Here is a 16,214-nt window from a genome sequence, read left to right on the forward strand (position 1 = left end):
ATCCATTCTCCACCCAGACTTGACTACTATGAATAAAACTGCTATGAACATTCTTGCCAAGACTTTATAACATATAATAGGTCACTAAAGTTAAAGATGGAAGTGCCCTTTTGCTTTTTGGTTTGCTTTTGTGTTCTTGAATGGAACCTAGTGATGTTTTCCTCATTTAGCAATGATTTTTGTGAATACTTGGTGTTTGAAATATAGTCTTTCTTAGGATGTAGTGGTAGACATACCTGAAGATCTTTGCCTTATCTTCTTGTTAGATTTTTCATATTCTTATATTTTGTCTACAACAACTATCTAGTGTTAAAGTATTAAAGTCTTGAAATTTTAGTGCTTCTTTTCACTACTTCCATCTTTTTTATAGCTTCTGATTTACAGATTGTTGGTGTTATTTGGTTCATATATAACTATTTTATCTCTGTTGTGAATTGTGGTTTTAGCATTATAAACTGTCTTTGCCTTGTTCAAAGCTTTTTGGTTTGACATGTTATCAGCACTGCCAATCCTGCTGTCTGCCTAGTATATCTGCCTAGTATATCTGTTTGCCTAGTATATCTTTGTCCGTTTTTTTTGTTTTTAGCTGTTTCAAGGGCTTTTTGTCTATTATAACACGGGTTTTAATTTTCTGATCCAATTTGACAATATTTTTAGTTGGTGACACTACACTATTTCTTGCTGTGTATGTTGCTTTTGAGAAATCCAAAACCATTCTAATTCTCTGACCCCTGTAGGTCACTTCATCTTTTTGCCTGGAGGCCCTGAGAATTTTTCAGAATCTTTAAAGTTGCATAGGTTTACTATCTTGGAATTTATCTTATGGTATGAAATTTTGATGTATTCAAAATTCAGAAAGTTTTTGTTTCCAAAAAGTTTTCTTGGATTATGGCTTTAAATATTATGCTTTTATTCTTTTGCCTTCTTGAGAGACACAATTGGTGAGACTTTCTGGACCCATCTTTCATTGAAATTGTCATTCTCTTGGTCTTCCTGTTTTTCTTCTATGCCTTTTATCATAGTTGCATTTTACTCTCTTGTCTGTTGGAGAAGGCAATGGCACCCCACTGCAGTACTCTTGCCTGGAAAACCCCATGGACGGAGGAGCCTGGTAGACTGCAGTCCATGGGGTCGCTAGGAGTCAGACACGACTGTATAACTTTCAAGTAGACAACCCGATTGACTTCACTTTCACTTTCATGCATTGGAGAAGGAAATGGCAAGCCACTCCAGTGTTCTCGCCTGGAGAATCCCAGGGACGGGGGAGCCTGGTGGGCTGCCGTCTCTGGGGTCACACAGAGTCAGACACAACTGAAGCGACTTAGCTCTTGTCTGTTGGCAATTTGTTACTTAGACCTCATTTCTATTACAATTTTTCCCTCTCTTTTCTCAGTTTAATCCGACTTTATTTTTTCCTGTCTCCTGTTCCTTTCCGTTCTGTTTTCTATTTGAGTGAAGGTGTTTTTCCTCACTTTTGTCTCCAAATACTGATTTTAAGATGTTTTATTTCATTTTGAGTATCACTGTATCAATTTTCTTCTGCCTCACATTTTTCTTTTTCTGGGGATAAGGAGAGATAGTAATCAGCTCCATACACTCACATTGTTTGTTTCTTCTTATGGGAGTTCTGAATGGATGTGATTTACTCTTTTCTATTTCTATTCACTTCACGGTCAGAGTTCCCAGTTCAAGAACACCCTCTTTCTTTTTCTGAAAGATTATTTTTTTCCTCTTCCTCCTTCTTTTTATCCATGACTCTTAAGTCCTATGTCTTCATTTCTTCCCTATGAAGCACTGATCATTTCAGGTTACCAATTCTGGTACTGCTTGCTTTCTAGCTCTTCTCTGTGGTTAGAGCTGTGAACTATCAGATTTCAAACCTGTGTTCATTTTTTTTTTTTTAATGTTTGCCCAAAATTTATAAGAAAAACTTTTTGGTTAAGAAAAAGAAAGAAATAAAGGTATGAAAGGGACTGAGGCCTGGAAGCAGCATGGTAAGCCTGTGTTCAGTACTTTGGAACTTAAGTGCTGAATTTCTCTCTTTTGGAAGTGGAATTTTTGTGCTTCATTTAAGCCTTCCATGACCCTAAACTCTATCAATAAACCTGTTAAAACTTCCTTTTCCCACTCTTTACACAGTCAGATGGATCTCTTGGAATCTGATTTCTCTACTTTAAGGTAATTTGAAGGTTGTGCTAATTTGTTTCTTAATGCTGAAGGCAAGGATAGTGTGTATGATTAATAATACAACTAATACTTATACAATTCTTAGTATGTGGTAAGGACATTCTAAACAGTTAATATGAAGTAATGCATTTAATCCTTACAAATATTATTACTCCCTTTCTACAGATGAGGAAGCAGAGGTTCAAACAGATTAAGTGATTTGCTCAAGGTCATACAGCTAAAATGAACATTAGCAATGAATCAAGGGAATAATCTTAAATTTATGTTCAATTTTAACCTCTTTTCTCTTTCTTTCTTAATTATGGTTCTAACTTCTACAGGCACAGAAAACAAAGACCAAATAAAATTGTTTGAGGCAATATGACATTTGAACACTTTGTTCTTCAAAATAAAACTGAGAAATCACATTAGGTACTCATACAGTCACTCAAGACTTGAAATATAAGGTGGTGAGATGACTTATAAGGTGATGGGGAAACCTTGCCTAATATTAGGGCATATATGGTAACTGCTCATCCAGCACAGAAGATGTCAAAACAAGGTATCTGAAACCCGTATACCAGGTAATGGAAGTTTACTATTTAGAATTATGGAGATAGATACTAAATCAAAAATAAAAGAATTAAAAATAACTGTCTCATAAAAGCTGAACTGGGAAAAGACTGCTGCAAGGGATCTTTTATTTTACAAAAATAAAAGCAAATTTTTATTATTAACTACCTCTAAAAAATTTAATAAACTGGTAAAAATAGACTGATGATATCTGGCATTGGCAAATTTATGTATGAGAGAAAAAGCACTCATATATATTCACATAGAAAGGCAAATGTATGCCATCTTTTTGGAAAGTAATTTGTATTACTTATGAGATGAGTATGTCTGTTGACCAGGAAATTCCACTTTAAGGAACCCATCCTTCAGAAACACTCATGGGACACAAGAATCCATGTGGAAGGCTATTTCTTATAGTAATAACGTAATTGCAAAAAAATGAAGGCAATCTAACCTTCATTTTTTAGGTTATGATTAACAACAGGTGGATGATTAACAACAGGTAAAATACTGATTGAAAAAAAATAAATTGCCAAATATGAGTAATATGACTCACTTTTTTATTAAAAGAAACAGTGTGTGCTGGTATACATGGAGACTGATATATATATGTTTATGTATATATTTAGAAAGATTCTGGAAGGAATAGCTAAACTACTAACAGGGTGAGAATGGGATAGGAAGATAAAAAATTTTAACTTTTCCCTATTTTTCATTTTCTTTTTTTTAAATAGCAAGTATGTAACACTTCTATAATGAAAAATAAAACAAAAAAGAGGTTTTCATAGTGATGAAATACAGGAAGAAGTCACAAACTGTAGTAGAATTTCATTTTCCTACCGTGATGGTCTCCCTGAAGAAACTTCCTCCTTATACAATCTACAAAGGAATTAAAAGGTATAACCGTTAACTTATTCATATAATCACCCACAGGTTCCAATAAAAGTGTAAACCTCTCCAGGAGAAATTTTACAGAAAACATTTGAGACTCTAAATGCAAGCACACATAAATAATAGTATAGGGCTTCCCCGGTGGCTCAGTGGTAAAGAATCCACCTGCCAATACAGGAGATGCAGGTTTGATCTCTGGGTCAAGATGATCCCCCAGAGAAGGAAATGGCAACCAACTCCAGTATTCTTGCCTAGCAAATCCCATGGGCTACACTCCATGGGGTCACAAAAGAGTCAGATACAACTTAGCGACTAAATAACAAATTAATAATATAATCTCAGTATGAATAAACTAATCAAAAGTTAAACCAATTCTCCATTATCCATACCAATAGAGTACAGTGGCCCATATAATTGTCAAAGTTTTATATTTAACCATGGAATGTAAGTTTCCCAGAATCCTAAGTTTGAAAGTTGTACATGTAAACTGATGAAGTTCAAAATAAGAATTAATATTTACTCTGTAATGACACAGAGAAGCTATGGAGCTACTCAGTTCTTGCTCTTCTCTTCCTCATTCCCCTATCAAAATACAATTTACTGGGCTAAACATAAGTGCCTTCATGCTTCTTAAGCTTACTATTAGGACAAAAATAAACAGTAAAGATTTGGGATTGTTGGGCTTTTGTTTCCCACAAGTTCAACGTGAGAGAACATATCTATCCCGGTGATATAATCATTAAAACTGAAAGCAATAATATCTTGAATATCCCACCCAGAGAAACTGAAAAGTACCCAGAGAAGGATAGGACAGTATTCTACATGACAATATTCTAAAATGTAAAGCTACAGTGAGCAAAAGGAAGTTATCTTTGATATATAAAAAATATAAATTTCTATCTCTTTGGGTTCAAGTTCTGGTACTTCATTACTTAGGACTTTGGATGTAACAATTATTTGGGTCTCAATTTCCTTCTCTTCTAGATAAGGAAAACACCACTTACCACACAGGAAGATGTCTGAAAAATAAAATAATTCGTATGAATGGGCCTTCAGTTCTTCAGAAGACAGTTATGAATCCTTAAGTATGAATCTTTTGAAAAGCTAATTAAAAATAAAATGACCTCATCAAAATTAAGTCTGAAATGCACTAACCTAGATGGTCTTCAAGATCATTCATATTAGGTATCAATTCTATCCAAATAACAGAATTCATACTAAGGCTAGGCTAAAGTCTAAATGTATTTTAAATAATCAAACAAGAGCTTTTATTAATCTTAATTTAACAAAAATAGGTTAAATAGGTTATTCATCATCATGTTAATTTGATATACCTAAAAATATTGATGTAAAATGATGACATTCTCTTGGTGTTTATCTTTCAAAAAAATATTTGTAGCTGGTTGCTCAAAATATGTACAACCACTAACAATAGTAACTATAGGGTATTGATAATGGGACAGTTGAAACACAATCAAGTGAGTTATTTCTCTGATATATAAAATAATCTGAAACTAATTAAAGTTTTGAAATCTAATAGTAAAGTGAATAAATGGTATTATCTAATATGTACTGAGTAATATACACAAAAATCATGCTGAATACCAGAAATGCAAAGAAGTGTTAAACTTTATATGCATGTCCTAACACTAGACTATAAACTATCCCAAATAGTTGGGAGGACAAGAAATTACTAAATTAATGAGTATTGTATATAACTAGTTCTATAAGTATGAATTAGATAATACAGTGAAAAGGGAAAAAAGAAAAAGGCATTCTGGAAAGGTATCTTCACATTTTACAGTTTATAGCAGCTCACATTTTACTACATAGCGGTTATCACATTTGACTGGAGGTTTATAGAAACCTTGGGAGGAAGGCAGGACTGATGTTTGGCCCTTACGTAGATGAGGAAAATGAAGCTTGACAGATCACAGGTGAGGAGGTGGCAGAGTAAGAGCCGGGCCAGTCTGACAACTTTGTCCACAGCTCATTTCCACTCTGCTACATTTTAAGTTATCAATCCTAAACGTCAGAACTAGAAAGCGCCTCAGAAATCTTCTCATACAGTGTTTCTCTAACCAGTCTGATAAAAACTTTTCTGAAGCATGCATTTCTAGGCTCCACTGCAGACCTACTGAATCATAACCTGTAAGAGAGAGGTTTATAATGTGTATATAACACTGTCCTCTATGTGTATGTCCAATGTGGCAGACATGTAGCTATTTAAATCCACACTTGATTAAATCAGATTGGAAATTGGGTTCCTTGGTCCCACTAGATACCTTTTTAAGAGCTCAAGAGACACCTGTGGCTAGTGGCCACCATACAGATGGCACAGATATAGAACAGTTTTATCATTTCAGAAAGTTCTATTGGCTGTTAATTCTTGACCAACCCTTCTACTCTAAGGATGAGAACACTGAGGCACAGAATAACAGCAAGGGCTACGAAGTTATTTAGAGGCAGAAGTGAAATGCTAACCCAGTCTGCCAGTGCCCCTCATACTGTATCACTTCATCCCCTCAACTTCAGGGTTTATTCAAATGGGAATGATTTTCTTTCCACCCTTCCTTGTGGGTTGCAGTAAAGAAAGAAGAGAAATTCTAAATTTGTGGGAAGAAAACTTCTAAAAAAAAAAAAGTATTTAAAATTCATGATTAAATCAAACTATTTTGCAAGTTTTATACAAAATTAAAAGTAGCCTTGGACAGTTAAGAATATACTAGTGTTAGGAGGCATATTTTAGTTTAACTGTTGTTAAGTCCTTCCTCTTCTACCATCCTGATGTTTTTCTCTTTTGAATCTGAAATTAAATCATACATTTTCTTAACATTATAAATGTGAAAAAGTTAGATTTTCTTTTGCAAACATTCCATTTTAAAGATGAAAAATTGAGAAACAAAGGAGCAACCAAAAGAATAATGACTTCTAATTTTAGGATGTGGTTACTCAAACCACTGAGAATGCTTGGCTTTTAGTAATCTAGTAGTTTATTATTTACAAAACTAGTATGCTGTTTTCACTTCTGAGCTATAGTTTTACCTCCCTTTGACTACTATGTTACATTTAAAATAATGTTTTAATTTCCAATGTAACTGAGGGTTTGAAGCCTCTGAACACCTATGGTTTATACACTAATTAAATCAACATATCATCAGTCATAAAAATATAGTATCTTCTTTAAAAATAAAACCAGTTGTTCCTGTCTAGTATGTTTACGATGCAAATATCTCCACAGTCAGTCAACGTAAGCCATGACAATTCACATTTAAAGTGAACAGGAACTTGGGAACTCCACATTAATGGAAACTTTCAAGATAGAATTATACAGCTCCATTAACTTTTATCATTTATCTAGTATTCACTCCCCTGTTAACTTTTAGTGATTAAATTCAGTGAAAGTACGTGTCAAAGTGTATATAAAAAAGTGTGTATAAAATAAAAAAGTTGGACAGGTAAAAAACTGTCTTAAACATAAGATACTTATGAACAGATCTTTACTCAAGACAGTTTTTGCCATAATGTGCAAAGCACCCAGGAGCCCAGAGTATGGTGTTCTATATAAATAGAAGCTACTTGTTATTCAGAGAAGGAGGTGGTACAAAAAAAGACAGCTATTTTCTTTCTAACCACTCACTGGTGTTGAGGTAAACAAAAAAAAATACAGCATAAGCATATTAAAATACTTGGAGAGCAACAGTCTCCAAACTAAGAAAGGGAGAGAAAAAAATTTCTGTGCTCTAATATTTTCAAGAGGGGGCTGGGAGTTTAAAGTGAAATTTATTCTCTGGCTTTTATACCAGATTCATTGGTGGTGGTGTTTAGTTGCTAAGTTGTGTGTCTGAGTCTTTTGGGACCCCATGGACTGCAGGCCGCCAGGCTCCTCTGTCCATGGTATTTCCCAGGCAAGAATACTGCAATAGGTTGCCATTTCCTTTTATAGGGATCTTCCCCATCCAGGGATTGAACTTACATCTCCTGCAGGGGCAGGCAGACTCTTTACCACGGAGCCACCAGGGAAGCCCACCAGATTCATTACTTTTACATTCTATCTGTTATGTCTTGACTACCACTTCACCATATTAGGAAGAGGAAAACATGTGCCCCCAAGATTCCTATGCCAATAAAACAACTTTTGGAAGCAGCACAGCTCACCAAACGAAGGAGAATATTCGAAAAATGCTAAGTGACAGTAGTAGAACTGAACTATCTCAACCACTGTATGGTAACTACTGCTGCATACCAATGTAAGGAGCATGAAAAATATTGCAAACTCTACGCAAAGATTATAAAGTATTGCAAAAGTTTCAAATCTCATTAAAAACTGGGGAAAAAAAAATAGAGAAAGTATTGTGAAGGAGGGGCCTTCAGAAGGAAGCCCAGCTTGAAAGAAAAACAGAGGAGTGCAGTTCTTCTGATTATCCCTCTACCTATAGGCTTTGGTACAATCTCCAAGAGGTGATTTTAGGCATCCTTAGGAAAAGTTACTTAGACATACAGAAATGTGCTTTGGGACAGGATCCTGAAATTTATAACTTAAAAAAAAAAAAAATAGCGAGAGAAAACAGCCATGAAATCCTTAGATCCTATTTTCCAAGCTTCCTGCAGAAAAATAGCATCCATTCTCAGACATATAAGCCAGCACATCTGAACTGACCTAAGCCAAGTTTTCAGCCAGCCCTCACTATCTCGTAAGCCCTCCTTCCCCCACTTCCTGGCCGTTCTTTTCTGGCACACAAAATATAGGCCAATGAGCAGTGGGGTGGGTGAGGAGGATGTGAGAGAAAATTTGAGAAGTAAAAGGGGAATCCACTTAACAAAGACATGAATGAGACTGAAAAGTCTAATAGGGATAAGCAAACAACAATCATAACAACTGAACAGAAAGGGCTTTCCTGGGCAGCAGCGAGCTCTCAATGTTTGGAGGGGTTTAGGCAAGAGGCCAGGCTACCTACCACTTGTCAGGGAGGCTGCACAGGGGACGGCGGCTTTGGGTGACCTCTAATGTCTCCTCCGACTCTGAAATGTTAGGATTCTTATTTCACAAAAGAGAATACAATGGTCATAAAAGCCCACCAAATTAGAACCCTTTTAAAAGGCGACTACTTCCCAAACACCACTCCCACCTCTCCCTCCCACACGTGCCCACTCCGCCCCTTTTCAATTTTTCCACCTCCACGTGCGAAACGCCTCGCGGCGCCTGCCCCACAGCCTGAAGGCGCCCTCCCACGCAAAGCACCCAAACTCTGCCCCGCGGGAGACCTGAGGACTCCACTCCCCGACCCTGGGCGGTCAAAAAAGGAAGTCTCAAATCCAGTCTTTCTCCCCCAGCCAGAGCTAAGGGGGTTGGGGTGGGGTGGAATGAAGAGAAGAACTTTCTTCTAAAATTTGTTTTCCAGATAGTGAAGGGGATAGAGAGAATCCCGAGGAGTCCAGGGCTGAGGGGAGTGGGGGGAGGGGACACCCCCCAATCGTTTAACGGCCGGCAGGGGGAGGGGGGCTCCGGAGGTGGAGGGGGCGTGGGATAGGAGAAGCAGGCCTGGGAGCGGGGTCAGGGGGCTGCACGGGTTCCTGGGGTCAGGGAGCTGCGGGCGTCCCCCCCATCTGGCACACAAAGCAGCTGCCGCGCTCGGCTCTCACCAGATCCTTTGTGTTTTCCATCAGGGCCTCATGGGTAGGGGTTGTCCGCGCTCCCCGGGCCCGCGGCGCCCCCTCCCGAGCTGGGGGCAGGCGCCTCTCCCCGGGACTACGGCGACTACAAGGGAGCCCCGGCTGGGCCCAGACTGGTGGCGGCTACGGCAGCCCCCGGATTTCCCCCCTTTAACTCGGGTGGCCCCAGGATATCAACAACATTAGCATAGCCCTCCCTCCTCAACGCGCCTGCGCCGTGACCCGCGCCCCGATTGGCCCGCTTCCCTACATCCCCTCCTCTCTGTCTTCCAGCGTGGGACCCTCTGCAGGCTCCGTACTCCAAGGGTCGTACCAAGACGAAGGGGTGGAAAAGGCGATTGGGGCTCGTGTAAGTCGAATGGTTAAAAAGCCAGGAAAAAGAGTAAAAGTTTCAGCCTGTCATCTATAGCTTTCTTTATATCCTTTCAATCAGTTACAGCTGCGAAGTTATGTTGGAAAAAAAATTTCCACTCCAGGCACGCCGCTACCCCCTCCACCCGGAAAATTGGTCCTCCCGGAGGAACTCCCACACGGGGAGGGGCTCGTGAGGGGAGTGGGCGTTACACAAGAACACAGTGTTGGTCACGTGCTCAAAGGCGGTGCAGCCTTCTTCCGGCCACCTGCGGCCTCAGCGCATGCGCAGTGAGATTCCACGTGAGGGCCTGCGTTTGTTCTCAAACCCAAAGATGCCGCCGGAAAGAAGGCGCCGAGTGAGACAGGACCGTAAGACCCAAGTGAGGCCGGACCGGAGAGCCGGAGCGCGGTGGGGCGGGCCGCCCCGAAAGGCTGCCTCCTCATACCAGCAAAAGTCGCTGGCCTGGCCGCGCGCGGCGCCCGCTGCAATCTCAGTTGAGGCGGAGGAGGAGAACCGGCTCCGACTGCGGAACCGTCTGATGCTAGAGGAGGACAAGCCGGCAGCAGAGCGGTGCCTGGAGGAGCTGGTCTTCGGCGACGTGGAGGACGACGAGGATGCGTTGCTGCGGCGTCTGCGGGTCCCGCTGGTGAGGGAGGCCACCTCGCGCTGCTTGGGCCCGCGGTGGGCTGCGAGCCCCCGGGGCCGGAGCCTGGGCGCTCGGGAGCGGTGCCTGGAAGCGCTCAGGTGGTAGGGAGCCGGGAACACGGGCGCCTTGGGGTGCCAGCTTTAAAGTCCTGGGAGGGCGGAGACCGCGCCTTTCTTCGCCCGCTTGGGAGCCGCTGCGCCAGGTATCCAATAGGCGCTCAATACATACTGGTTTGCACGCACGCGCGCACAGTCGCTTCAGTCCTGTCCAGCTCTGCAACACTGTGGATTGTAGCCCACGAGGCTCCTCTGTCCATGGGATTCTCCAGGCAAGATTATTGGAGTGGGTTGTCATGCCTTCTCCCGGGGATCTTCCAGACCCAGGGATCGAACTCGCGTCTCCTAAGTCTCATGCATTGGCAGGCGGGTTCTTTACTACTAGCGCCACCTGGGAAGCCCTCATACTCGTTTAGACTGTTTTAATCGTGAGCATCTTTTGTGGCTCATCCCCACTGTCTTTTCTCCCTTAGTCGTTGCATCACCTGCCTCAGTACTATGCAGTGATTCAGGAGTTCCGCTTCGTTTGCGAAATCAGAATTCCTGGGCACAGGACTGGCAGTCTGTTTGTGGAATTAGAATTCCTGTGCACAGGCCTGGGAGTCTTGTCTGATGTTTTAACAATCATACCAAGTGATTGACTGGCCAACTTTTGTATTCGTCTTTTAAATATTTGTGAGCCAATTTGGCGGCAGATTCTTTTCCTGGCGGTGAAAACCCTGCATGATTGATTGATTATAATGATTATAAATTTTTTGCACGCTTTAAAAAAAAAAAAAATCCTTTATCTGGCTTATCTTCCAAGATAGGAAGTCCTAGGCAATTTCTAGGCACTGGAAGAGAAACAGCAATGGACAAAAACTGGCAAACATCCTTGCCTTTTTGGAGTTAGATACCAGTGGCAGAGGCAGAAGATAAAACTCAACTATGTCAGTGAAATGATGAAGAATAAAAAGACATTCAAGAAAGGAAGATTAAATTTGTGTAGAGGGAGCCTATACAATAATACATAGGGTAGAAGAGCAAAGCCTTCCTGAGAATTACTCAATTTGATAAAGAAACAGACGTAACAAGTATCAGTTGATTGCCAGAACATCCTTTGGGTGCTTATGGGAGAGGTTGCAGAATCTAGCTGGGAGATAGAGAAATACTACTGGGAAAATGCTGAAGTATGTGATGGTTTCCCAGTCAGGAAAAGAAACTGTGAAATGGGGTTTATCGGGCTTTGAAGGATCATAGGCTAGTAGTAGAGCAGGTATAAATCATTTGAACATACGTGTTGTGGTTTTGGAGAAGGCACTGGCACCCCACTCCAGTACTCTTGCCTGGAAAATCCCATGGATGGGGGAGCCTGGTGGGTTTCCATCTATGGGGTCGCATAGAGTCCGACACGACTGAAACGACTTAGCAACTTATCGTGGTTTTGGGAAAGCTCAAGCTCACTTCAGGGTAAATTCTGTGGTCTAGATTTAGATTTGATTGTATAGTATAAAGTTTCTTAAGTAGGTAGGGGATCAAGAACAGTTAAGAAAAATAGAGAAGTGTGTCTAAGAATATGAAATATGGTTTAGTCATGACATTCAATCATGTTATTTTATTTTTGGTGTCAGTCTGCCTCTGATCCTGTGATTTGTGTAGTTCTGTGATTTTCCCTGCTCTTTTATCTAACTTACCTTTTACGCTTGTCTTTTTTGATCTTCTCAGCAAGTTGACTTTTTCTCCTAGACTGTTCTATCTTACCTCACCTGTCCAGTGGGTGGTGCATTTCTCTATCTCTAACCTGGTTTTCTGTTCTGCCTCTAGCATTTGCTGTGGAAGCATTCTGTCCCATAATTTGATCAGAGGGCCATAAAAACAAAGCATTCTACAAATAGTGTAACTACAAAGTCTGCCACCATGAGATAAGAAAGACTCAGTGCTTGTGGGTATTTTGTCTTCTCTAGGTTCAAGTACAGGAAGACTCAGATGACTCAGAAGTGGAGAAGGAAGCAAAAGATAATTTTCTACCTCAGAAGAAGCCAGTTTGGCTGGATGAAGAAGATGAAGATGAGGAGATGTAGGTTGCCTAATTTTTTTCTGGAATCCCTCTGGATGTGTCAGAAGTTGTTTTTCAGGTTTTAAGAACGTTCTCTTTCTGAATATGTGATTCTGTGAAGATTTAAAAAGTACTGCAAAGTATATGGCAAAGGTCATTCATATCCCATCGCCGAGGGAGAACCACTGTTAGCGTGCTGGCATGCATCTCTCCTCTCTTCTGTGCTCCACAGAGAAGCTAAGAGAGCACAGTGTTTGGGGGTCAGACCTGAGTTTGCTTCCCAGTTTGGCCAGTTCCTAACTGACTACAGGCCAGTTTGGAACCTGTCTTTTCTCCTTTGTAAAATGGAGATAGTAACTATATCAGAAGACTCTTGAGATTAAATAGTATATGTAGAGCTCTTAACACATGCCTAAAATGGAGAAAAGACTAAAAAAATTAGCCATCATGCACAGTATGTACTTTAATTGATGAGAATGTATTGTATTGCAAGCATGTCTCCCTAGTTAAAAAAAAAAACTTTATAAACACTTTAAAATGGATATGTTATCCATTATATGATTTAACCATAATTTACGTGGGCTTCCCAGGTGGTGCTAGTGGTAAAGAACTCGCCTGCCAATGCAAGAGATGTAAGAGACACGGGTTTGATTCCTGGGTTGGAAAGATCTCCTGGAGAAGGGCATGGCAACCCACTCCAATATTCTTGCTTAGAGAATTTCGTGGACAGAAGAGCCTGGTGGGTTCCGAGTCCAAGGGTTGCAAAGAGTTGGACACGACTGAAACAACTTAGCAAGCACACACGCATAGGGAGAATGTACTGTATTACAAGCATTTCTCCCTAAATAAAAAAAAAAACACCTTATAAACACTTTAATGACTATTATAATGGATGTATTATAATCCATTATATGATTTAACCATAATTTACATAGCTGTTGTTGGGTAAGTTATTTTTTTTAATTAATGTTGAGATGGGCATGTTTATGCATAAACCTTTTTCTTTTAAAATTAAAGGAAGATTCTTCTTTTAAATTAGAAAATGAATTTATGAAATCTAAGGCCAGAAGTTGAAGCCACAGACAGACAAATATACAACATCACTGGGGCAAAGGAGCTTCTTTATTGAACTCTGCCACCACTTATTCTTAGAACTGGATGCCAGATATTGCACTGCTGCCCCCTTGAAGGAGTGCAGCGATGATGGAGTTGGGGGTGAGGATGAGGATGCAGTGAGGAAAGAGGGTAGGTTTGAAAAGGAAGCAGAGGATGAGGCTCCAGTCTTTCAGAGGTAGAATAATTTAATCAAAGAGGAGACATTTCTAGGGTTATTGATAATTACTACCAGGCTGACTCTGAAGTTCTACCAGTTTACTTTTCAATTGAAAAGTATTTGTTCTACTCCTTTTTGAAAACTGTAATTTCTGTTTTCAGACCTTGTCAGTTTAATGGGTGGGAAATACCTACTTAATTTTTGTTGAGAAGATAGATCAGTTTTTGTTAGTCATTGGTATTTCTTAAAAGTAGTCTCTGTTATGTCTTTGCTTGTTTTGTCTACTAAACACTGTTTCATTTTGTTTACTTTTCAAATAAAAGTTGAATGTGTTTAAGGTGTACAACATGGTAATTTGCTATACATATACATACTGAAGTTATTACTGCAGTCATGTAAATTAATTGCATTTCCATGTCTTCAAAGAGTTACCATTTTTATTTGTAGTGAGAGCACTTGAAATCTCCTCACTTTGCAAATTTCCAGTGTGTAATATTAACTGTAGTCATGCTTTGCATTAGCTCTCTATCCTACACAACTGCAGCTTTGTACTCTTCGACCAGCATCTCCCTGTTTCGTCTACCTTCTCACCCCTGGTAATCGTCATCCCACTCTTTGCTTTTGTCTGTCCTCTTCAGAGGCCACGCATAAGTGAGACCATGCAGCATTTTTCTTCATGTCTGTTTTATTTCACGTAGTGTTCATCCATGTTGTTGCCTGTGGCAGAATGAGATTGTTTATTAATGATTTTAGTATATTAGCTCCTTGTGTAATTGAGAATTTCAAACCCTTTAATGTCAAGTTTATTGCACATTATCTTCTAGCTTTAAAAACTATATAATTTTATTTCTTTATTTTTGGCTGTGCCATGTCTTTGATGTTGCTTGGGCTTTTCTCTGGTTGTGGAGAGTGAGGGCTCTTCTTTAGTGCAGTGTGCGAACTTCGCATTGTGGTGGCTTCCCTAGGGTGTGTGGGCTTCTGTAGTTGTGGCTCATGGTCTCAGTAGTGGCAGTTGCCAGGCTCTAGAGCTCAGGCTGGATAATTGTGGCACTCGGGCTTAGTTGCCCCGCAGCATGTGGGATCTTCCCAGAACAGGGATCCAACCCGAGTCTCCTGCAGGTAAATTGCTTACCAGTGAGCCACCAGAGAAACTCATCTTCTCGCTTTTTGTTTGCTTTTAAGTTTGTTTTAATATTGTTTGGCACAGAATAGTCAAGTATATATATAGTGAAGTCTTTTTTTTTTTCTTCTGATTTTAACAGTAAAAAGTTCTGCATCAGAGAGAAAAATATTTACGTATATTTTTCCTTCATAGTATTTTAAGGTTTGGGTGATTTGCCTGGAATTAATTTTGGTGAATGGCTGTAAGCTGTGTCTAGAGAAGTCATGAATTTGAAATAGCTCACCAGAGGTTGAATTAGGTGACCTGAAATATTAGAGACTTACTTTTTATTTCTGGAAGAATGAAGAACGTATATTTGAGATGTTCCACATCTTATAAATCTTGGCCTGTGTTGTTTGCTCCAAATACTAAAGGCAACAACTGTTAATGTTAATTCTTTAAGTTATCTAAAGCATACCGTTCTACTTTTTTTTGTAGGGTTGACATGATGAACAATCGTTTTCGGAAAGATATGATGAAAAACGCCAGTGAAAATCAGCTTTCGAAAGATGAGCTTCAAAAGAGACTTAAAGAAGAGTAAGTGTATTTTATTTTGACTTTTTCAACCTCTGGCTGTAACAGCTTCTTGGGTAGTCAGATTTCCATTTTGAATCATAAAAGAATTGTCCTTGGAAAATGATTAAACTTTATTATGAGGGAGCAGAGAGACAACACAAGTACAAAAAACTTGGAATCCCACTGTCCAAGTATGATCAATGATATTATTGTTCACTTGCTTGTTTGTTGGTATGTGGAAAATCATCTGTTTTCCACAACTTCTAGGCTCTTGCAGTTGAACAGAACTGGGAAATACATATTTTAAAATAATGATTTTATATTGAAACATTTTATTAATTCGAACTTGTGTACCTTTAAAAGTATTTTAAGGTATGTTTATTTTTTGTACTGAATTTTTTTTAATGTTCCTAGAGATTCATTACATTATCACTATATTTTGACAGTAGATTTATTGAAGTATAATTTACATATATTGAAATTCACCCTTTTAAAGTATCATTCTGTAAATTTTGTTTAGTAGGTATAGTCATGTAAGCCCATGACAATTAATATATGTAATCAAGATACAGAACATTGCTTTCACTCAGAAAGTTCTTTTATACCCCGTGATAGTCAGCATTCTCTCTTCATCTTCTAATTCCATTACCCCGTGACAAGCATTGATCCATTTTCTGTCTTTATAGATTTGCTTTTTCCAGAATGTCATATAAATACAATAATACAGTATGTTGTTTTTTCAGTCTGTTAAACCCATTTAGTGAATTTGTTATTTCAGATATTTTCCAGCTTGAGAAGATCTTTTCAACTAGACCTTTCGTTTTGTTCTGTTTAGTTGCTATTTTTCCTTTTATTGTGTTCATACATC

At 39.4% G+C, this 16,214-nt stretch overlaps 2 protein-coding genes across 4 annotated transcripts in view; one reads left to right on the plus strand and one right to left on the minus strand.

Annotated features, from left to right (window-relative positions):
- MBTD1 (mbt domain containing 1) overlaps positions 1–9,521 on the minus strand; it is a 67,873-nt gene extending 58,352 nt beyond the window's left edge. For all 3 annotated transcript variants that reach the window (XM_010842855.1, XM_010842854.1, XM_010842853.1), the window contains exons 1-3: positions 9,274–9,521; positions 8,589–8,652; positions 3,580–3,618 (exon numbers count right to left, since the gene is read on the minus strand). The gene's annotated coding sequence lies outside the window, so the exon portion shown is untranslated. The remainder of the gene's footprint in view (positions 1–3,579; positions 3,619–8,588; positions 8,653–9,273) is intronic.
- A 410-nt stretch (positions 9,522–9,931) lies between these two features.
- The window catches only part of UTP18 (UTP18 small subunit (SSU) processome component homolog (yeast)), a 57,478-nt gene continuing 51,195 nt past the window's right edge, over positions 9,932–16,214 (plus strand). Inside the window, exons 1-3 of the mRNA XM_010842856.1 lie at positions 9,932–10,304; positions 12,304–12,416; positions 15,269–15,367. Of these exons, the coding sequence (XP_010841158.1) occupies positions 9,939–10,304; positions 12,304–12,416; positions 15,269–15,367 (578 nt within the window). The 5' untranslated portion in view covers positions 9,932–9,938. The remainder of the gene's footprint in view (positions 10,305–12,303; positions 12,417–15,268; positions 15,368–16,214) is intronic.

Source organism: Bison bison, unplaced genomic scaffold (genome assembly GCF_000754665.1).
Source record: "Bison bison bison isolate TAMUID 2011002044 unplaced genomic scaffold, Bison_UMD1.0 scf7180017864180, whole genome shotgun sequence".
NCBI lineage: Eukaryota > Metazoa > Chordata > Mammalia > Artiodactyla > Bovidae > Bison > Bison bison.